Source organism: Girardinichthys multiradiatus, chromosome 15 (assembly GCF_021462225.1).
Source record: "Girardinichthys multiradiatus isolate DD_20200921_A chromosome 15, DD_fGirMul_XY1, whole genome shotgun sequence".
NCBI lineage: Eukaryota > Metazoa > Chordata > Actinopteri > Cyprinodontiformes > Goodeidae > Girardinichthys > Girardinichthys multiradiatus.
In genome coordinates this window covers 28,574,392-28,598,465 of record NC_061808.1, presented here as the reverse complement: position 1 = coordinate 28,598,465, position 24,074 = coordinate 28,574,392, and the positions used below count along the sequence as shown (strand labels likewise).

Sequence of the window (24,074 nt, the reverse complement as noted above, 5' to 3'; positions counted from 1 at the left end):
ATTTGACTAATTACGTTTGTTTAAATCACACACACTGATTTCTAGAACATTACATAACGTTCCAAAACATTTAACTTTTAACATACCAAATAAGAAGACTGCATGCTCAAATTTACTCAACATTGTTTTTGTATGTACACTTATGTACTTTTTTCACTTTTTAGCAAAATTAACAGGGTTGGATACACTTCCGAATTTGCTTATAATGCCTACAAAGATGTCCATCTAGTCGTGTGTCATCTAATTTATCAATAGCAATATTGATCTACTGCATCTATAATCTGGTACTGTGTATCGACTTTTTAATGGAACAATGCTGAAGCCAATGTAAAGATAACACTTTGAAGCAACATTCATTAGTTAAAATAAACTAATATATGATAAGGAATAATATATCCAAATTATCATCTGGCAAAGATAAAAATGAATCCTTTGTTGATCTTTAAATATTGCGAGCATGTACTCCATCTCCTGTAAACAGGTGCAAGTTATTTTCTACCAGTTCCTTAAATATATCAAGGGGGAACCAAATGTAGGAGGTGAGAAAAAAAACAAACAAAAAAAACAAAGTCAAAGCTGTAATGTTATCAGAGGCCATGAGCCGTAACCATGATAATATCTATCTTTCCCCTGCAGAGGTTGGGGTAACTTGATAGAAGCAATACATTGCTGGCCATATACGCACTGATGCACACAGGTACACATCAAACATCTTATATTAGGTCTGTCAGCAAGAGAGGGCAGCAAAGGAAGCAGATGGGGAAACAGACAGTGCTTGACATAAACACAGTGACAGAGGAGGTCTGGTGACGAATGGATGCTGACAGGAATGAGGAAAAACAAACATACTTCTGCATTCATTCATTAAAATCTAAATACAATTTTGTACATGTGCACGAGTGCGTTTAGAAAAAAGACAACAGGTTTCACGTATGGCATTTGCCATCCGCAGACCCTCGGCACGTTCCACGTCTTGCTTCTCAGTGTCTGCGTGAAGGATTTCAATTACCCAGCAGCCGCACCTTTTCTCACAGTGAATTAGCATGAGAGGAAAAACTCAAACGGATAATGAAATTCAGTGTGGGTGTGCTCTATTAGAAAATAGGACCCTGGCTGATCGTCGTGTTTGTCGTTGTTGTGTTTTTGAGCATGACTGAAGGTGAGGGAACGAGGTGTTCCATTGAGCAGTCTTATTTAAAAATACATTTCAGCGACATCTAAATTATACCCACAGACATCTTAACAAAATCTGAATAACTGTGTATCAACCTGAAAGTTATCTCAAGTTTAAATCAAGTTTTAGAAGTGTGATACATCTAAGTTTAGCTGAGAGTGGCTGAGAGAATTAAACAGTGCCTCTATTTGCCTTGGAATGATATTCACACTCTAGTTGACACTGTTCTGGTTGAAAGTTGCAAACCAAGTGGGATTTGCTATGTTTGCAGTGCTAACTACTTTTAGCTGAACAAGCCAATAACAATGTATTTGTCTCCATTGCATGCATTTAAACATAGAAGAAACAAATAAACAAATAGACATTGTTATATTATAGATGCTATTAGTTATGCTATTAATGTGATGGAAAACGTGCATATAAACACTGTAGTCTCTAATTTTCACCACGTTTTTAAAAGTATGGCTGTGATGTCTGACTTATTCAGTCTGAATTTCGACTTCCAGTAGTGTTTTCAAGTATTAATTAAATATACCATTACAATCAGTATATTTTATCTCAGTAAATTATCCAACTATGCCACTGCTACATTACAGTTTTAACTTGTACGTGTCAATTTGGCTTGACATAATGATTCTTACCGAAGTATTGGTATTTTTTCGACAAATACAAAAGCGTGCTACCTGCATCTTAGTGAGCTAGAATTGTTTTGTTTGTGCTTTCTGGCAGTTTTGCTTGGTTTACAGACTCTGCATGAGCCTTTCACACAGTTCAATACTCATGAATTTTCCTGTTTATTGGATAAGCAAGATACTTTGGGGCAGGAATGACTCAACCATTTTTTTTTACCAAGTGCTCGTACCATACCTTGATGGAAGGGCACCCTGGGCATGGAGCAATCAAAAAACAAGCGAAGCCAAGTGGGTAGAGATAAAGCTACGTCTTAAGAGATCTAAAGCAAAAACATTGTTTAGGGATTCAGCTTTGAATTTACATCAGGGCAGTTATTATTCTCCTAGGAAGCTGACAAAGTTCTTTATCCATTGCACACTCCACATTCAGATCAACTGGATTCGTAAATGAGATGCCAGTAGGGGCAAAATGTCCCACTCACCTTCGCAAATTGCCCCTGCAATTTCAACCCAAGCATGCAGTTGTTCTTACCAGTTAAAATGTAAACACTACAATCAGCATTTTAATTTGTGATTGCCAAACAAGCTGTAAGCTAATCATGAGTAAGATATAATGAGGGAAGCAATAGAGAGAGTGAGACTGGGGAGAGAGTTTGTGATTAGCTCATCCCTCGGTTTTCTGTTTGTCTTTCCTCACAGCTAAGGGCTTTGCATGTTAAACAAAGTGCCATGTATGTTTTGATAATCCACTATTATCTTCAAATCTGCTTAAGGTGTTTTCTTTTTCTGTTGACATTTCCCTGCCATATATTCAGCTATCAAAGATGTGAAGTGCTGCTGGTATGTGCTAATGTTCCAACAGCAACCTAATAATTGTAACAGCTAAGGTGATAGCCAAGAGCATGACAAGACCTTTGGTTGGACGTACATCCACAATCGACCAGCGTAATGCTTTTAACCTTTGCTTCAGATGCATTACGAAGTTCATACTGCTGAGAGCAAACATTGACTTTGTGCCATTAAAAATGGTTACATGTATCTCATGGCAGTTTATTGTAGTCAGGCATTTAATTTTAAAGCATCTCTACATATCCAAGCAAAGTTGCTTTAGCAGCAAGTTAAACCATATGTCGATGGCACTAACATTTCAGCTGCAGGTGTGGTTTTTTCCCCAGATATCAGCCACAAATGTTAGTACTGACAAGAGGTGGTGATCATTTTTTCCAAAAATATTCACAACTAAATATTCACTCAAGGTTTAACACAACTTAACTGTTCGCCTGGCGTGGAAAAAAAATAGCCTACCTCATTTAATTTCTGCTCAAGTGAAATTGCAGAACAGAGGAGGTGTACAGTACCTTGCTTTGGCCACTTATTTTATCGTCTAGGGCTACAATTATAGTTAAAATCAAATAGAAACCCTCTTTGTTTAGTCACTTCGGATGTCAATAAAGTGCAACATGACCCACATAGCAAAAATAAACCAGGTTCAGAGCAGTTTTGTGAAATCTGTATTTGTCTTTTCTTATTAATAGATTTATTAGCACGAGAGTGAGGAAATGAAGACATTCACTGTCCAATTAATTGAAACCAAATAACAGGAAATATCCTGCTTGGCTAGCCCTGCTATGATATCTTAAATGCAAATTTAAAAAGGCATTTATTTTCCTTCCTTTAGGAGGTTCGTGCAATTACCCGTTCAGCTAGAACCATGTAGGGACAACACCACCCACGCAATTTACTGTATATCTTTATTGCTTTCCCTACATCCATGCCATTTGACTTCCTTTTTCTCCTAATCATACATGCAAAACCACACATATGGACTTCTTATATTTACTCTGTACTGTAAAGCAGGCTCAGAACTTCCATGCTGTTGGCCCTCATCTCTGCAGAGCAGATGGCTGCTTTTCGGCACCACATGGCCAGAACTCAGGAGACGCGGGGTCCTCTTTAAGAAGAAAAAGACTTTCAATCTGCTTTAGCAACTGTAGTCCACCTTTCTCGTCATCACATTCTGTTTTTCACATGGCGTGAGCAGCAACTCCTCCATCCCCAACAAACACCACCCTGTCAAACCTCCACTGCAGTGATTTGATGCCCTGCATTCATCAGGCCGAAGTTGATAGATATGTTAATAGTTAATGCTTATATTCGTGAGCCAACACACAAGGTCGCAGTGAGAGGTTATTAAGATGCTGTGCGGGTGATTGGTCCACTGGCCATGAACTCCATCTCGCGGCTCTCCCATTTTCCATCGTGTTTCTCCAACATGCGGGAGAACACTGCATATGTATGGAGAGCTGGATTTATTATTCATGCTGAGAGTTGGTTTGAATGTGCTGGAGAGGTGGTGTTATCTGAGGGAGGGTGGTGAGTGGGGCCAGAGTGGACGGGAGAGAGAACTGTACTTTTTTTTTGCTCTCTGCATCTTAATCACAGATCAGTTAGAGAAACACTGCCTCTGTTTGGCCTGAGGCCTGCCCTGAGAATATTAATTATGTAGAGGTCTGTTGGTTGAATTCACCTTGTCTTTGAACATGTTAAAAAAATACAGTGCCTTGAAAATATACTCATGCTCCTTGAGGTTTTTCACATGTTGTCACATTACAACCCCAAATTTTAATGTAGGTTTTTGGAGACTTTATGTGATAGACTAACAAAACGTAGTGCAGTATGGTGCCACAAACTAGCAAACTGATTGAGTTACATAATATGGAGGAACAGGTTGACCTTTGCATCAGGAAATTTGTAAAACCATTTTTTGTTAGATCTGAAGTGTCAAATGCTTTCAAACGTTTGTGTTATATTGGTGTTCCAAAAAAATCTGTTTGTGCCGCTATCATTTTAAAGATAATAATAACTTTAAAGATATGGGTTCGACTCTCGATTGGGGGTCTTTCTGCATGGAATTTGCATGTTCTCCCCTTGCATGCGTGGGTTCTCTCCGGGTACTCAGGCTTTCTCCCACTGTCCAAAAACATGAATGTTAGGTGAATTGGTCTCTCTCAATTTCTCTTAGGTGCGAATGAATGTGTGCATGGTTGTTTGTCCCCTGTGCCTCTGTGTTGCCATGCAATAGGCTGGGGACCTGTCCAGGGTGTACCCTGCCCGTAGACAGCTGGATTTAGGCACCAGCAGTCTACGTCTTTTGCTTCTTCCTGTACGGAGGAAGCGGTTATAGAAAATGGATGAATTGATGGTGGCCTGCATTTGTATTTCTCCCCTTTTACTATGGTACCCTCAAGAAAATCATTGCAACCAATTTGCCTCAGAAATCATGATTAGTAAATTGGAACACTTTTCCAAAACACAGTAAAAAGGCTTCAAGATAGCAAAAAAAATAAGAAAAAGAAAACCAAGCTGGACCTCACACTGGCTTCTTTGATAAGAATAATACGTACAATGTGGAGCATGATGTAGTCACCCAGGCGTGGGGCACTATCGATGCGCACAAGGATGGCATCCTTAATAGTGGTGCTAAAGCCCACCGCCAGGCGGTCCGTCCGCGTGCTTGGCCTCTCATTGTTGGGCCATGTGTAGGTGATGAGGCCTCCTCCTTTGCCAAAGATGAAGGTGGTGCCAGCTGAAAGACAACAACAAAATATTCCTTTTAATTTTTAAAGCATTGTTCAGTTTTTTAAATCTACCAACAAGTAATAAGGACGGCTAAATCAACAGACGTTTATTGAATGTAACTGTGCTGATTTCTGTATTCTGATTCAGGATTTAATTCATATTCAACCACTGCCAACTTTTAGGTTGAAGTCAGCATCTCCCCTGAATCCAACTCTGGCATTTCCAGCTCCTAGATATAGCCCCTTTATTGGGAATAAGAGTCAGTATGGACAGAATGGGATAAGTCTCCCAATCCTCATGTATTATATATGAGACCTGCAACCAAGGACCAAAGCTTGGCACAGTAAAATAGAGAAGTGCTTGTGGAGGAGGGATTGGAACAGAGATTGAAGAACTTTTATTGAGCTTAATTTGATAAATGGGTCTCCCTAACAGTAGGGAATGAGGACTTTGCCAAAATATTTGCTTATGCATCATGCAGATGTGTGTCAGATGCGAGCCTCTGAATTAATCAAGCTTGGCCTGAAGCCATAGACTCTGTGAAAACTGTTTGCACATTTCCATTTTTATTTTTGCCACAGCCTTGTAACATTTTATCATCTGGTTGTAGGGTCGGATTCAGTTTCAGCTTCCGAATGTTCCCTAAGGTGTGTCAGAATTAAGGCGCTGAATCAATGAGCTGTTCAGCCATCCAGTTCACGTTTAGGCAAAAATAATCAAGAGATCAAAGGCATTATAAACCTAGAGCAGATAGAGTGCAGTAGCTGAATCTGTATGGGAGGCAAAGGCAACGTCTGAGGCTGTGGGAGGGTGGAAAGCATTTGGCCCACCTTGCAGGCTGACGGGGGATTGCTAATGAAGCCTCCCGGTCCTTGCATCGATGTATTAACTCATTTTTTCTGCCTCCATTAATATTCTCCGTCTTCCGCATCACCTCCCACCCACTGCCATTACTATTCAGTTCCTCTTCGAGTCACCTGAACATCTGTTTGGCCGTGTGATGGGTGCCCAGCTGTCTCACTGTTTCCCCTATGAAGCGGCCAACAATCTGCTCCATGGTCCGTTATACCCCGGAGACTGCAAGAACATATGGATGGGAAAGACTACGAACGCAGGAGAGACACTGTTGGCGAGGTGAGCATCTCTATTTGCCTTCAAGCACAAAAACAGGTCTGCTTTTTACACAGCTCAGGTGTCAGCACTGCAAACCACCAACTACCGTTGTCTATGTGGCATAAAAAAATCCAAACAAGTAAAGCATTCTAAGCGTCAAACAGCTGCTTGCAACTAATTATTATAAACTAATGGTTTCTTTTCACTTTTTCTTAAAAGGGAAATATGTCACTTGCTTTACTTTAGAGCTTTTCAAACACCTGAAATTTAGAATCTCTTTCACAAACAGTTTGGTCATACAGCCACATAGGGAAACCCGTCTTTAACTTGCCTCTGGTCATTCATAAATTACCAGCTGAGTTATTGTGCATCATTCATTAACAAAGCTAGCGTTAAGGAACCATGGGAGGCATAGGGTGAAACTCACAAGGGTCGATATAAAGGGCTATACCTACATTTAATACATTCACTCCTAAAATCAGTCAATGATGCAAAATCCTGGAGAGTTCTTACTGTTTCAATTTTTGTCTCAAAACATAAATGCTGTAATAACCTGTAACATTACTGGTTTAAATCCCTAGAAAAATGGCTTTAAAGAAAGCTTTACTCACTCAGCCTCGGAGGACAGCTCACAGCAGAGGTTTGTGCTTAATTTTATAAAAAATTACCTGATATTAATAATATATTTAAATGCAAAACCTGTAAAACACAATAACAATATATTTTTTTTAAATGACAGTCTATGTTGCAAACATATGGACCATAGAGGAGTTTAACAAGGGAGTGAATGGGAGGAAAAGGTTCACGTGAACTGTCAGAATACAAGCACCTGATTTCCTGCATTTTGCAGAACGGCTGCAGAGGATCTGGCCCCACTGTGTTGCCTCAAAGTTTTTCTTCGCAACCAGAGTTAAGGCAGAGTTGGGATCCATTTCCCTGACATCTGCGCTAACTTCGCCTATCTCATCTCACAAACACTCATGTTTTTTTCTTCAGGGGATAACGATGATGAGCAGCAAAGATACAAGCACCCCGGGGAGCCAATTATCACATTGAGGAGATTTGTTTAGTGTTTCAAGAAGACAATGTTCACCATGAAACACCCCCACACACACACACACATGCACACACACACACACACACACACACACACACACACGCAAACAAGCCGGATGACGGAGGCACAAGTGTATATCGTGATGCTCGAGTAGGAATGTGTGCAAATACGCGTGCATATCCGCAATGCCCCCTCACATGCAGTCACGCTAGTGGGTGATTATCAGCACATGTGCAGAGAAGGAAGAGAACCCGAGATCGCTGGCATGTAGCACCTCCTCACTAACAACCTGCCGGGCCCAGACTGCTCTGGCTGATTCTCAGAGCAGAGAGGAAATCCGCTGCATATCAATTTGTGCTGCTTTTGCCGGAAAAACAACTCTGAGAGGCATTGTCACTAACATTTGCATTGACATGTTTTATTTGGATCTTATGAAATGGATCAATAAAAAAAAGTGCTTAATTGTAAATTTCAATGAAAATAGTCATTTCGTACAAATAAAAACCTGAAAAGTGTAACTTGCATTTAAATTTAATCCCCTTTACTCTGATACCCTTAAATAAACCTCAGTGCAATCAGTTGCCTTCAGAAGTCACCTAATTAGTTAACAGAGTCAACTTGGGTGTGATTTAATCCATTATACCTACAGCTGTTCTGTGAAGGCCTCAGAGGTTTGTTAGAGTACATTAGGAAACAAACAGCATCATGAAAACCAAGGAACACAGCAGACAAGTCAGGGATATTGTGAAATAGTTTAAAGCAGGGTTAGGCAATAAAACAATGTCCCAAGCTTTAGACATTTCATGGAAATTTGTTCACTCCCTTTTCTGAAAATGAAAGAGCATATCGCACACCTAGACTCCCACCAATACATGGCCATCCACCTAAACTGACGAGAAGTAGCCAAGAGACTTAGGTGGAGATTCACCTTCAAGCAGAACAATATCCCTACACATACAGCCAGTGCTACAATAAAATGGTTGAGATCAAAGCATATTTCTGTGTTAAAATGGCCCAGTCAAAGTCCATAGCTAAATCCAATTAAGAATCAGTGGCAAGCATCTGAGCTTGCCCCAGTTCATAGATTGCTTCCTGAAAAGAAGGTAAAGGCCATTATGAAGATTATCTCTGTCATAGTTGGTATACAGAATTCTGTATCCAGCGGCAACAAAATTATTATCAAAAGGAAATAAATCTACAATCTGAACAGTACTGCAAATGATGTGTATTTTTGGTTAATCAGAGGAGGCTTTCGTCTGCTTCTTTGAATAATGCAATAGTGCTATGGCCATTGGGTACAAGTGAGAGTGGGCATCTGAAATCCTATTGTAGCTCCCTTCATTTGAAAGAGGAAGATATGGAGCATTTTGAAACAAACAAAGAGAATTTTGTTGTTTACTGTTTTGGACCTAGAAGTAAATTCTGATAAAATACTTAAAACTATTCCAGAGAAAAACCACTGGGGTTGTTTTTTAAACTAAAGCTAAATGCATAAATACATTACTCCCCGCTCTCGTGTTATGATTCATTGCCTCTGCAGCATGACTCCATTTAGACACAAACAGTGGATGAGAGACTGGGTCAAAGCCGTAGCCTCTATTTCACAGAGGTCCCCTGAGGCGTGGCAGTACAGACAGAAGGTCAGGACACCTGTCTACGGGACAGATATGTCCTTCAGGCCACAACATGACATCAACCAAACCAGATGAAAACTTAAAAAAGGAAAAAAAACAAAACAGAAAGACATTTAAGCAGATGCTTAAATCACAGAAGGTCACTGCTTTCAATGAGCTTAACCAACAGGAAAAGAAATCTGGGAAGACCAAACAAGATGTCAAAGCAAGGCCAGTTTCTCACATTGATAGAAATATTTCACATTTTAAGTTTTACTGGAATGTGCACTCAATATTGTTCCTCCAAGCATCTAAATTTCACAAGGCTAAGGTGCTACCTATAAGACAGCAACAGAAAAGAAAAGAAAAAAAGAAGCAGAGCAGCTGCCGTGATGCCATTGTGTTATAACAGGGTAATTGGTTGTAGTCAGACTTCAACACCATGCTGTGATAAAAGGCACTGTTTAGATGTAGCTGACTTACAGGGAGGAAGACTGGGCCTGTCTGTCCTACTGTAAAGAGCTGCAAAGAGGTGGTGTAAAAACAGACAATACATCTAAATATGGGATGTGGTGTATTGATTCATTCGTCAGGTTTTATCCGTTTAGATTTTGTGTTTTACTATAATATACATGTGAATCTTTTGAAAAAAAGAACAGACTGAACTATTCCAAGTTATTCTAAGTTATCTATTGCTTATTTATGTGTCTAGTTAATGGAGAGAAGGTGTTCCCATGTGTTATACTGTATGCAGTATAATCACTGTAAGAAGAAACATGTCAGAAAAATGCATTGAGCTAATATCACTGAAGTTACTTTCTGATTTTCAGGGTTCAATTCCTCGGTAAATTACATTGTTTTTAAGAAATCTTGATTGCAATGATCATCATGAAAACTGAATTTGAAGTTTTGAAAGCTTTATTCTACTGCTGAAAACTGCTGAAAAACTAGGAATTTGATGCTTTTCTCAAAAATATAATTTAATAGAATTAATATATCTTTGTGTCTGATCTCATTTAACCATCACTGGCCACCTGTTTAGGTACACTTGTTCAACTGCTTGTTTACATAAATAGTGAAATTGCAAATTAAATGTCAGCCACTCAATGCATTTAAGCATCTAGGAGAATGGCTTTTTGTACAGAAGATCAGAATGAGGTAGAAAGGGGATTAAAGTGACTTTAAACATGTCATGATTTGGTGTGATGGTGTGGGAGTTATTTTTGTGGTGCAATTTAGTTCCATTAGTACCATTTGAGAATCGTTTAAATGCCCAAGCCTACCTGGAACCATGACTATCTCTTTATGACCACAGTGTACTCATTTTCTGATACTCCCAGCAGGATAATGCACCATGTCACAAAGCTCACATCCTGAACATAACAACACATTCTCTTTACCCTGTTGGCTTCCACAGTCACCAGATCTACATGAACAGAGAGCTTCTGGGCTGTGGTGAAACAGAAGATATGTATCATGGATGTGCAGCCAACAGATCTGTAGCAACTATGTGATGCAGCTATCCAGTTCACTATATGATCAGACTACACCTCCCAGCATTCATTCATTCAGTTCTGGGATTCTGCTGATGTCACAGTGGATTTTTTAACTCGTATTAACTAGTTTGCTAAGTTAGCCTGGCTCCCTCTCTGCCATCAGTGTCACCTTGTCATCCCTCCATTTGCCCATAAATGTCTGGTATTGACTAACATAATCATTTCATGCTAAAGTGTTATTTCTGATTTTAATGATAACTGTCTAATGATAAAGTTACCTTTTGGTGATTTTGGTTAATAGTTATTATTAATTCCAATTATTATCCAAATGTGGAGGAATTTGGTTAGGGATTATTAATTATTATTGTGAATTACAATTTTTGATAACTAATCATGATTAAATGATCAAAATTGTGTATCAAAACAGGTGTCAATATGGATCATAATCTTTGAGGAATGTTTCAGACACCATGTTAAATCTATACTGTGAACAATTAAAGCTGTTCTGAAGGCAAAAGGGGGTCCAACCCATTACTAGAAGGTGTACTTAATAAAGTGACTGGTGAGTATACATAAGGTGTAGAAAGGTGTCATTAAAGAACAACCATTGCCTTCAGCTGCCCACTAACTAAAGCAAAACTCATTGTCTATGCACATGCACCATCTTGAAGCCATGAGATAGACATCCATAAGTTTGTAATGCATCCACAAGCACACACACTTTCCCTCTTTTCTCCTTGCTGGTTTTGTGTGTTGTTGTGTGCTTTTATGTCTTTCCCTTTGTTATCTCTAGGGCTTTCTGCAGCTTGCACCCCAGGGGAAGCAAAAGAGAAGACAAACATGGTCTGATGTGGTCAAATTTCCAGCCATTGGAGAATAGGAGGGAAGAAAAAAAAAGTATTGGACAGAAATACATCCAGATAGTGAGATGCAAAATGTAATTGCCTCCTCAATCATTTTCAAAAAAACTCTGTCATTACAATCCTTTCCCTTGCCATGTTTTATACATGGGGAATTATTAGGCAGGCTGTCCTTCACACAAGTCCAATGAAGATTCATTGACAGTGGAATCAAATTGTGATATACTGAGCTATGTAATCACTGGAATTTATCTCCATTTTACAAGCTTTTATCAATTCATAATTCGTATCTCCAACTGTTGCCTCTCCCCTCTGGGAAAACGAGAGAGAAGGACTGATGATTGGGATGTTCGCTCTTGTATTTTCTCTCTGGCTTTATGTTCAGTCAGCCTCCAGCAGCAAATCTTTAAGGGAATATCTGCAACACTATGCATTCCTCCAACAAATGGACAGAAAACACATGATGCTTATATTCATCCTTAAGTTTCCTCCACACGCGGTGAACATGCGTTCTTTCGCTCAGTGCCTAAACTAAACGAAAACACTGGAATATGATTGATGAAGGCCAGTGTGTCGTGAAGAATGGCTACGTGGAGAGAACAGCCAGTCTTGAATGATTTACGCTGTTTGTTTCTCCCGTTATAATAAGCTATAGCATTACCACAGTATATGGATTTATGCATCGAAAAGCAGGGGTAATGGAAGTGGCAGGAACGCTAAAACAAGAGACAGAATGGACAGAGGATGCCAAAAGAAAAGTGGAGGGTTTTGTCTCTGGCAGCTGGAGTTTTGCTGTGATGTATGTGCAAGTACCGAACTGTGAAAATTGTAAAGTTTGGGGATTACAGCAAGGGTTTGTTAGTGTTCCTTCAAGATTTGGCCGAAGGAAGATTGATCATGTTCACACTAATTACTTTCCATAGTGCCTTATAAAAGTATTAGTATGATTTTGAGAGTTTTTTTAACTTTGTCATGTTACAACCACAACCTTTAATGGATTTTTTTGGGATTTGGTATGATACACTATGTAGTGTGTTGTCTTTTGGGGTATGCCTCTGCCAGAAACCTATAGAGACTAAAGGCTCAGTTAGATTAGATGCAGAGTGTCTTATAACACCATATATTAATTTAATGTAAACCATTCCATTGCTTACATTGCTGCATGTTTAGGATCACTGTGCTGCAGAATGGTTAACCTCCATTTCAATTTAAAGTATTTTGCTGCGTCTAGTAGGTTTTCTTTCAGGATTTTCTTGTATTTAGCTACATACCCACATCATGATGCTGCCAACACTATATTACATGGTGGAGATGGTGTTGAGGGGGATCTGCTGTATAGTTTTTCACCACAGACTAGTAATCTCATCTAATCAGAGCACCTTTCTCCACATGTTTGCACATCACTCTTTCATATTTTTTTGTTTTACTTAAAAACCATGTATCAATTTTTACCACTTATTGTGTAATACCTTGAGTTGATCAATTGCACAATACCACAGGAATATATAGTACAGTTTGGTTGTAATGTAAAAAGAAATTGAGATTGTGATTTTTATTTTTGCACGGTACTTTATATAAATAATATCTCTATGCACCATTTATAGATTCAAAGCTTCGTGTCTATGTGAATGTTTATATGTGGTAGACAAAAAATGTAATCACTTAAAGAGTGTATAGAGGACTGCCTGGCTTGCTTTACATTTTACAACATTTAGTTGGAATAATAAAACTTTATGACCTGGAGCGCTTTAAGAATTGCAACACAGTAACACACAGGCACAGACAGACTATGCTGTTGGAGCTTGGGCAGCAAAGTATCACTATCAGCCTAGATAATAAAGTCTAAGCCCGTGGGCCTGTGGGCAGTGGCTCCATTCACTGGAAATGAGAAGTCAAACACCACATTGTTAGTGTGTGTGCTACAGTTGCACAACAAGGCCCAAAGTAGCTCTGGCCTCTCTGCTCCTGCAAGGCTTAGTGTTGGCAGGTTTGTTTTAGTTGGTTATTGGTGGCAGTGCACTGGGAGAGGAGGTGTGTGACAGGAAACCACTAATCAACAACACAAGAACAAGTTTTACTTGTTACAGTTCATGTTTAGGAGGGCAAATAATTATTTAAACCCCTGCTGAATTCTTTTTGTACTTTCAATTTAACGTGGAGAGAGAAAATCTTTAAACAAATAATATTAAATGAAAGGGCTGCAGGTCAGTTCACCCCTCCACCAATTCCTTTCCCATTTTGTACCCAAATATTGCCATTTAATTTCTTCTGACTCCCATTTCATACTGGTTAAGAAACATTGTGTACCTGTGAACTAAAACCATTGTTTCAGTTCATTCTTCCTCATTTGTATGAATTCTGAAAATAAACAGTCATTAAAATTCTTAAATCCCATTTAAAATCGAATTTATTGATATTATATATTGTGCTAATTTTATTTTTCACATTTCATATTTTCCATTCATTGTGGTTATGATCCCTTTTTTCACCAGCTGAGAAATTTTGACAATTAATCAAACCAAAATAAATATGAACAACCTCTAGCTGGTAAATATTTAATGGAGTCATATAACCATTTCTTCATTATAGACTATGCTGATTACAGGAACCACTCTTAGTTAAGAATGGTTCCAGTGGCAAGTCAAAAAACAGTGCTACTATTATTAGCAATACAATTGAGTGACAACAGATGTGATTTTTATGCATTCAAAAAGTGAAGGAACATTTTCACAAATAGATTAATTTACAGCATTGTGTTTGACACTGGTTTGAACAGAGACAAACTGTCAAAAGAAAAAACAAAAAAACTAACGGCAACTTTCACTCCATCCTATATACGCTAATTAGATACAGAACTAGGGTGTTTTCTGCATACTCTGACTTTGTCGGTTGAAATCCTGACTTCATAGGGTGTATTCATTGTTCTTGCAACAGGGAACTCAGAACACTGAGAACACCAACTCTCGCGGAGAGTGAAATCCTTCTTCTAGTGCTTGAAAACCATGACCTCAGACTTAAAGGAGCTAATTGGCGACTGTGGCTCAGTAGGAAGAGTAGTCATCTTGCATTCAGAAGGTTGTGGGTTCGATTCCAGCTTCCTCCTGCCATAGGTCGATGTGCCCCTAGGCAAGGCACTTAACCTCAAGTTGCCTACCGATCTGCGTATCGGTGTATGAATGTGTGAGCGTTAGTGAGTGCAATTGGATGAATGTGGCTCTAGTGTAAAGCGCTTTGAGCGGTCTGTATGACTGGAAAAGCGCTATATAAGATCAGTCCATTTACCATTTACCATTTAATTCTCATCCCAGCTGCTTAACACTGCAAACTATTCCAGTTCACACTGAAGGCTATTGCACGAATATACCAACACTATTTACAAAGAGCACAGATAAGACCCTGAGGTTCCCAAACCAGACACCTTTCTCTCCTGGCAAAGTCCAAGTCGCACTAGGAAGAAGGCTGACTTTGTGCCGAGAATGTGGACAAGGAACAAATAATTCTTAAATCCTCCCTAGCAGACCATACTCCATCAGCACACTCCACTAGTGATGTATGATTAGAAACAGTTGTAATGTGTTTTATGACTGCATTGAATCTGTTATTTTTCATTTGTATTTCAGAAATCATTGAGATTATTAAGATTAAAGTTGGGTAAACTAAGTCAAACTGTTGCAAAAGAGCACTATCTGCCAGGTCTAGAAGACTAACACCAAGACAAATGTCCAGTATAGGGGGTTCAGCCAGAGAGTTCTTCGCATCACCCCTCATTGACAGGGAACATACAGTACTTGACATGCTGTGTTTTGACGATGAACAGCTTGATTTGTCATCTGTGTCATGTTACACAAGGATGAGGTGGGGGACTGTGGAGATGGCAAACAGTGGGGGGACACAAGAAAGAGTCACTCTTTGATGGAGGGGAGTGAAAAGACATGAAGGATGGAAAGAGGCGAAGTTGATATGTGATGTTCTTAGCTCCTCGGCCAAACTCTCTTAGAACAGCAGGGAAAGGGGCTCTTGCTCATCTTTCAGACCTTCAAAGATAAACAGGAAGTTGGACTCCTAGACCCCCCCCCGCCTCCTTTTTTTTTGAACAAAGCATTCGTGTATCGTCACATCAGCTTCATGTAACACTGCGAAGGCACAAATGTGAGTACACATTACACCAAGCATCCACACATACACAGAGCCGCAGAAGGTGAGCCAAACCAGCTCTCCGTTCATTACTGCCAGCCTCAAATAGCCTGGCTCACCCTCTTGTCTCCCCTCCTGCTGCATTACTGACACTCCTCTCTGTTGTAGCAGCAATCGGACAGAGAGGAAGGGCTTTAAATTATTTTTTTTCTCGGTTCTGTGGAGATGTCAGCTCCTATTCTCCTATCCTATTCTCTCCGCATCAAAAAAGGAAGGGGAAGAAGCAGAGGGAGGGGGTCCTGAAGAGGATTTCGGAGGCTTGGAGAGTAGGGAAAGGAGATGGGGGGGCTGCAGCTGAGATCTACACAGCACTCCTGGCTACAAAGAAGACCTGTCTGCTGACTTTAATGCTGCTCTGTGCCACCAGTAGAATCTTCCAAGAGGGTAAAGCGACACTGCCGAGAGATGAAAGGAAGGGAGCTACAAGGTAAAAGAGACGCAGAAGGAATGCGGGGTAAAAGAGGTTGGGGCCGACAGAAAAAGAAGGGTAGTGAAGGTAGAGGAAAAATCAGCCTGAGATGGTGTAAACACCCACAAAGAAGGGGCACTTCCACACGACATCTCTGTAAAATCTGACTCAATCTTACTCCTTTCTGTGATGACAATTAGCTTTTAGTCAACTCCAACGTTGTTGACGATGGAGCGGCTCTCAGCAAAATTAGGACATGAGTGTCCCTGTTTTATCATTCATAATGCATGACACACAAAGTGTGTGAGGCGTGTCACTTCAGAGGCTGGTCACACCGAATCTTATAGAGGATTATGTGGAGAAGACCACAAGAACAATTCCAAGATGGCTCTCGGTGGAAGCATCATATATAATTGAATCTTTCCCAGAGGACAGCACAGTCCGCCTGGCTTTTTATAATGCTTCGAGGAGAGTACAGAACTCCTTTTGCTTTCTCTCTCCCTGTCTGCTGCTGCCTCTCTCTCCCCCGTCACCCCCTGAAAGGCCTTCATGCACAACACAGCAACCTCAACCATGATCTTATCCCTGGGCGGTTATGACTCAAAGCTCAGTTGGACACATTTACTCATTCTGAACTTCTTTAAACTTGCCTTTTTCAGTTTGAGGAGTGGGAAAAGATTGGAAATGACAAACGCTGCAATGGAGCAATGCATGTGCGTTATCCTCTACAGCGCATGGCGATAATGAGTTGGGTGATGTCAGCAAATGTGTCCCATCTGCACAAGAAGGCACAAGGATATTCTTCTCCTTTGCTGAAATGGAGAGTTGATCCAAAGATGCAATCACAAAAGAATGAAAAAGCCTGCATTAGACGAGAAGATATTGCACACAATGCACAGTGTAAACACTTTTTAGGGGTAAAATATTCCACAATGAACTCCCTTTTCATTGGGATTGATAAGATTATGTTACAGCTGAGAAAACTGGTTTTCTGGATTCACAATCTCTGGCACTTGCATCCCAGAGAGTTATTTAATAATAAAAAAAAACATGCCATAGAACTTTGTCAGCAAATTTGAAGTGAGCCAACCTTTGTTTGTATCAAGAGCACACAAATAGCAATGCAAATTCCTGCTGCTGTTATAAAGCCATTCCTCTAACAAGGAATTGGCTGTGGAATTTGAAGCGTGCTATACAACAACCGCAAATGTGGATGTGAACACTGCTTTATTTGATTTTCTCTGCTTACTTATTCATTCAGTTTTCTTAACCACCAGCTCCTATACGGAGCTGTGGGAAAAAGAGCATATCCCAAAAGTCATCTGGCAAGAGGTGGAAGAATACACCTTGGACACGGCAGCAGTCCATCACTTTGTCTTTGCGCTTTCTGTTTTGAAAATGGAAGAAAATGTGTGCAATAAGTTGCATTTTTGTTTGCTTGGATTCTTTATATGTTTGATCAGACCAGGAGTTTGGCTGCTTGGAGATCTTGGCTTACGCATTTTCATACTTGAGGGGTTCTTTAAATGGGTCTGTTTGGTCTCAGACAATATTCATGTGGATGGTATCTTGTACTGTGAAGCAACCTGTCCACCGTGCACCCAGCCTCTAGCCCATTGACTATCGAGGACAGACTCCAGTCCATCCTTGATCCAGTAAGGATCAAAAGATTTACAAAATGTAAGGATGGGTGTTGCACCTTCACATTAGTGGCTAAATCCAATGATTGTATCTAAATACTGCCTTGCAATGAAACAACCATTATTTTGGCTATATCTGGAAGGTTGGTGTTACAGATTTGTTCTCTTGCTTTATTTAGCAAATAAATAAATCAGAACTAGAGCCAGAATATGATGCCAGTAATGGGCATGCACAGGCCTCCACCCACATTCACCACCCAGCTAACAAGCTGAATTGACCTTCACATTCGACCTTGCAGTGTGTGGACTCACAAGGAAGAGCTTCCTATTGCTTTTACAGGCTGAACCCAAGAGAAGCACTTAAATCAGAGGTCAAACACCTGACTCAATGAAGATGCCAACCTAATCTGGGAAAATGTTTGCAGATAATTGTGTTTTCTTTCATCGAGATCCTCAATTTGCCATGGGAGATCCTACTAGTGGACATCCCAGGATCACAGGGATACTAAAACCCCTCAACAAGATTAAGGGGGTCTTTCTGCAGAGCAGATCAGGGGTCAGTCCTGTATCTTAGTTTCTTGATCACAAGCAATAGAAGGATGGAGCAGGAGATAGATAGACCAACTGGGGCCTCAATTTTAATGCTCCGATCTGCGAAGAAACAGCTGAGGGAAAATGTAAAGCTCTACAATTGTGCCGTCACTTAAGGTCAGGAGATATGGATCTCTCTTATATAAGATAACATCTCTGATACAAGCGGCTGACATAACCGTCTTCTGCAGAATGGCTTAGCTCAGCTTTAGAGATTGCCCAAGGACCTATCATCCAGTGGTGAGCTTGGAGCAGAATTGCTGCCACATCAAAATGTTTCAGTTAATGCGGTTTGTGTATCTGATCAGGATACCTGCTAGCCATTTTCCTTTGGAAGCTAATTGGACACCTACTATTGGAAACAGAACCTGGAACAGACACAGAACTTGCTGTAGGAGAGAAGGATGTCTGGGTTTCCCTCATGGACCCATTACCCCTGCCACTCAGTCTAAATGTCTGCAAACTTCCATGGTTTATTTATGAGGTTTCTTGTATTTTTTTTTACTTTTATTGTCTGTTCAGCTTTTTAGTAAACAGATGGGAGTGTTTTCCACCATTTTATGGACTGATAAAGGCCCTTTGTTATAGCATGTTGGCTGAATAAAGACCACTCTGGCTGAGAGGAAGATAGGACAGCAGAGTTATTTTTCACACCATGTCAACAAACCACTGCAACAAATTGATTTTGCCTGTTGTGTTTGTTTGCCGCTTGTAGTGTACAGGATGTAATAAGTCGAGATGGATTGGGTGTCTGTCTGACTGGCTGACAATAGTGCTCCATCCAGAAAACTGCCTCAGTATTAGAGGTGACTACCATAGGAATTACCTAGTCTGTGGTATTATTATTAACCTTTCATTGCATTTTTTTGTAAAACCTGATTATTGCAGATTTAGCTCATGTCTACAGAGGAATAGCTCACTTTTGACTGATCTGTTTTTTGATCTGACAAAACCAAGCATCTCAAGCCAAACATGACAGTAAAAAAAAATGTTTTTATTCTTAAAAGTACCAGTATGTTAAAGTATGTTGACAGGCTGTTTCACTCTGGAAGCAGTTATTTGAATACTATATACCAGTGGCGGATGCTGGTCTTTCAAGGAGGGGAAGCTCAATTTCAAGATTGCTGATTCGCTCATTTCGCTGTCAATCAAAAAGGGATTCAGCCTCAGACAGATCATCCAATCATCATGCAGAAGCTGAGCGTCCGGGCCAGCCAAGGCCAGCCCACTGCCCCATAGACCCCCAGAGACGCTGAGAGTCCGATGGGCGGGAGAAAGCCCAGCATTTTTGCTTCGCTATTGAACTCACTGTTTAAAGCACTGTGAAGCTGCGGGAATGAGTGAGAGGAAAGCCGCCTCGTTACCAGTGATAAGAAGCTGATTCTGAACAAAAGTTGAGCGCGTTGTAGCACATATTTAGTCAATGACATGTACTCACTTATTTTTTGACATTTTAGGGGAAGCTGAGCTTCCCTTGCATTTTCACAGTTTTCAATAAAGTGTGATATGAATATTAACCTTTCAAAATCATAAAGAGAATAAGCTAGTTTTCAATTTTATCCCTGTCAATTCATCAATTCTTCTGTCCTGCCAGCAGGGGATTTCTGTTGCAGGTAGATTGTATTTATAAAAAAAAAACTGCCTGGGCTCAGATGCCCTTCTGCCTTTGAGGGATATAGATTCGGAAGTTGGATGGACAGACGCCAAAAGGAATCAGTGTCTCCTGTGAAAGCAGGGCTAATCTTCTCTTTGATATTGACAACATCAAATAGAAAAATACTTCAGCCCTAAATGCAGTATACAGAGGTGGTTCTTCCTCAAGGGGCATAACAACCAACACAATCAAAGTGACAATGCGAACCTCTGTTTACAAGATCCAAATCAAGCCATGAATAAACCTGCTTGATGACCTTTTTTGCTTGCTCAGTGCTCTCCTTTTGTCTGATTTGATGATTGCCCACTGAAACACAGCTTCATTGTGTTCTCTAAAGATAGAGCAGATGTGTTTCAGTTGGCATAGCAACTCTCATATCCTTGCCACCGCCGTTTGCGACAAACCTCACACAGTTTCTAGTCCTAACCTACATCAAACACCTGTACATCTCACTGATTACATGCGACCCGCTTGTCGCCAGTAATGATGAACAGAAAAATTTAAAAGAACTTTGCAAGGCACCACCCACACCTCATATATTTTCAATGCTTAGAATCCAATCTGCTATGTGAAGCAGAAAAAAAGAAACTCAATCAACTTTCTGCTTTAGAGAAGTTTACTCAGCTGCCTCCCTCTGAGTGAAGGTTTTCAATTCCACAGTAACATTTAAGCCGGCGCTCACTGTGGCCCTGCTGTTCTCACTAAACAACTCTCCAATTCGAGCTGAGGCCTGCCATCAGTGCCAACCTTGATGAAGTGATTGGTTTTGATGTACACCTCCTATTCCAGTGACTGGCTTTGAGACTTTTAAGGTACACATAGGCCATGGTTAAGTGCAGCACTCTGACATTCTTTTTATGGGAGCAATCAGCACGTTAATGCCCATGAATCAACACCCATCATTTGGCTTGACTTGGGCGATTGCCTCACTTACCTCATACTCAGGTGTTATTTCCTGCAGCAGGAAGTGAGTGTTCATATGCAGATTTTTGGCACATTGATTTTCTCTAGCATTCAAAGAGAACTTTTCAGAAGTTGTAAAATTTTCATTATTTCTGAAAACTGATACTTACGCTACCTTTACAAGTTCTTACACCCCCTTGTTCTTTTCCACAGTTATGGTGCAGCGCCAAATCTCAATGTGTTTTATAGGGATTTTATGTTGTAGACAAACTCAAATTACTGTGTAATTCTGTACCCTATGGTTGTGTCAGTGGAAAGAATTTTTAAATTTGAAAAGTCTGGAATGCATTTATATTTAACTTCCTTTACTGATACCTGTAAATAAGTGCAACCAATTGCAGTCAGAAAATACATTTTTTTTTTTAGAAACACCACATTTCAGTAATTTTAGTCAAAGGCCACAAAGGTTTATTAGAACATTAGGGAACAAAAATCATCATAAAGCCCAATAACCACAGCAGACAGTTCATGGATTAAATTGTGGAGAAGTTTAAAGCATGGTTACATTCAAAATCAAAATCCCAAGCTTTGATCATCTCATAAAAGGACTGTTCAACTCTGAAAATGAAAAGAGTATGGCGCAATCTTGCTACTCAAGCTACAATGAAATGATTTAGATCATTGCAAATTCTTCTGTTAAATGGCCAAGTTAAAGTCAAGACTTGAACCCAATTGAAAATCTGTGTCATGACTTAAAAATGCTGATCAGATGCTCTCCATCCAATTTGAGCTTGAGCTATTTTTCAGAAAATGATAGGCAAAAAGATCTTACCCAAAAGACATGTAGCTGTAATTGCAAAAAAAAAAAAAAGAAAATCACACATTTTCACATAGTATTGACTTGTGGGAGCCGAATAATCCAGCAACACTTTTCAGATTTATATTTTTTAAAATAAATTGAAATTCATGTATTATTTTCCTCCCACTTAACAGTTTGTCAGTATTTTGTGTTGGTTTATTACATATAACCCAAATAAAGTTTGTGGGTATAAAGCGACCCAATATGAATAACGTTCAGTGGGTATAAATACTTTTGAAAGGCACAGTAAATAAAGGAAAAAGTAGGAAGAATCTGAAGAATCACTATGCTTGCCTTTATTGAAGGGTCTGTTCAACATGGATTTGCAGTCCTTCTTATTGATTCCCAACAACTAGCACACACTCTGAAATAGTTAGCATTTTCTGCGGGGCATTAACAACAGCATGTTAAATGGTACTAACTTTTTAACAAACTCTTGAATTATTATAGGTCATATGTTGTGTGTCAACCATGTACTCTTCTCTTTCCTTTCACAAATAAGTGGTACTTTGTGTCAGTCTGTCACTTAAGATTTTAACATCAAACATTAATGTTTGTGGTGGAAAATATGTAAATAGTTCTGCAAGGCATTGTACTTCAAAATGTAAAAACAACTTATAATAACCTAAATTACAAAATATTAAGCAAGGACAGCACCCCTTAGTCTCCTTTGTGTTGATACCTTACAGCCACAGACACAGCAGAAGACAAATAGCACCTTCACTGACTGAGTCTTTATCACTGCAGCTGGGTTCCGATATTGGAATGGCGCTCTATAGCTGCTCTTCTCCAATTCCCTCTGGCAGGTTGGTTGACTTCACCTCTCTATTGATGGTGTCAACCTTATAATTAATGCCTTTCCTCTCTTCAATTCACCTCCATTATGTCCTCTCCATTCTTCCCCTCCAAAATACTCTTCATCCTCCATTGACTAGAGTCTTTGGCAGAGCCATGTTGGTACTTCTTCCCCAAAGCTCCATGACACTGAGACTGAAACAATACCCAACAGTGACCTAAATCCACAGATGAAAATTGCGCAGGAGCGCAATCCATCTCCTGGCAATGATTTAGCCACAGAAGCCACAGAGAGGTGGCCACTGTGCAACCTCTTTTGTTATCTGTTTCCAATCCGTTATCAAAAAGGGGTGCAGGTGAGAAGAGAAGGGAAAAAACAATTGAGATAGATGCTTAAAAGGCTACTACAAATAAACGAGGGGAAGCAGCAGTCGATAACAACAAATAATAATAAAGGAAGGAACAAACATAGGGTATAGGGTTCTTTCTGAAAGCAGTAATTAAGAGAATCTTCTAGCAGGCGTCATGAATTGGTGACAGACAGAACGGCATATGTCAGTCCAACTGAAGACGAGACAAAGGCACCAAGAAAGCACATGCTGGAAGTCTGCGTGCATTCACAGAGAATATGGAACGAGCTAGCAGGGAAGTGTGTGTACATGTTTACCCTGATCAGAGGCCAAGGCTTAGCTGAATTTGCCTAGAGTGAGCTTGAGAGGGCCTGAGGGAGTTTTGGAGGGCAGCCGAATGAAACATGCTGGCCCCTCAGTGCTTTTAAGTACTGGCCTAATTAAGAGCTAAGCCAATAAGTTCTCTATGTTGTTACTTCTGTTCTGTGTTTAAGCATGTAAATTAACGCACAGTTCAAATTCTTGTTGTTGTTCAAGGGTTTAAAAAAAAACAAAAAACTTTCTCCTATCTATTTTTGTTATTTATTTAAGCTTCCTCTGACCTAAACCCAAAATCACAGACTCATAAAAGTCCCAAAAAATAAACAGTGATGTACCTTGCTGATCTGAGTTTAGCCAGTAGTTTTGAAATACTGTTAGTTTTATATTCTGATGATGGAGATGGGTTGTTGAAATATGGTGGAATAACAAAATGAACTGAGTAAATTGAGTGGTTTACTGGAGGAATTCTTAAATTTCAATATTTAAGGTATGATTTATATTAAATTAGCTAATTTAATCCTGTCTGTAAAAACGTAAAAAAAAATGTAATCTATCTACGGAGACATTAAGCACATTTTGTGAGCTGTGTCATTTCTTTGAACGTCTGTCATGTATGATGCACCCCTGCTTTGTATAGCAGGATCAGTTGGATTTGCGGCAGAAAGATTTGTGGTTGGCTACTACGTCAGGGCAAAATAAGTATAGCTGTCATGTCACTGTCTTGATTTTTAAAACATTTTCATGCTAAATGATTGCCTGGCCATCTGCATGTTAGTTTAATGTATGTCATGTGGAGGTGCTGCAAAGTAGTCAAATAAAAATTTCCTACCCTGC

At 39.8% G+C, this 24,074-nt stretch overlaps 1 protein-coding gene across 13 annotated transcripts in view; it reads right to left on the bottom strand.

Moving 5' to 3' along the window:
- Positions 1 to 24,074, bottom strand: part of LOC124881654 (neurexin-3b-like) — a 435,641-nt gene that overhangs the window by 114,236 nt on the left and 297,331 nt on the right. For all 13 annotated transcript variants that reach the window (XR_007041703.1, XM_047387345.1, XM_047387341.1 and 10 more), the window contains one exon: positions 5,211 to 5,392. Coding sequence is in view for 12 of the 13 variants with exons in the window: in XM_047387345.1 (XP_047243301.1) it covers positions 5,211 to 5,392 (182 nt within the window). In the remaining variant the exon portion in view is untranslated. The remainder of the gene's footprint in view (positions 1 to 5,210; positions 5,393 to 24,074) is intronic.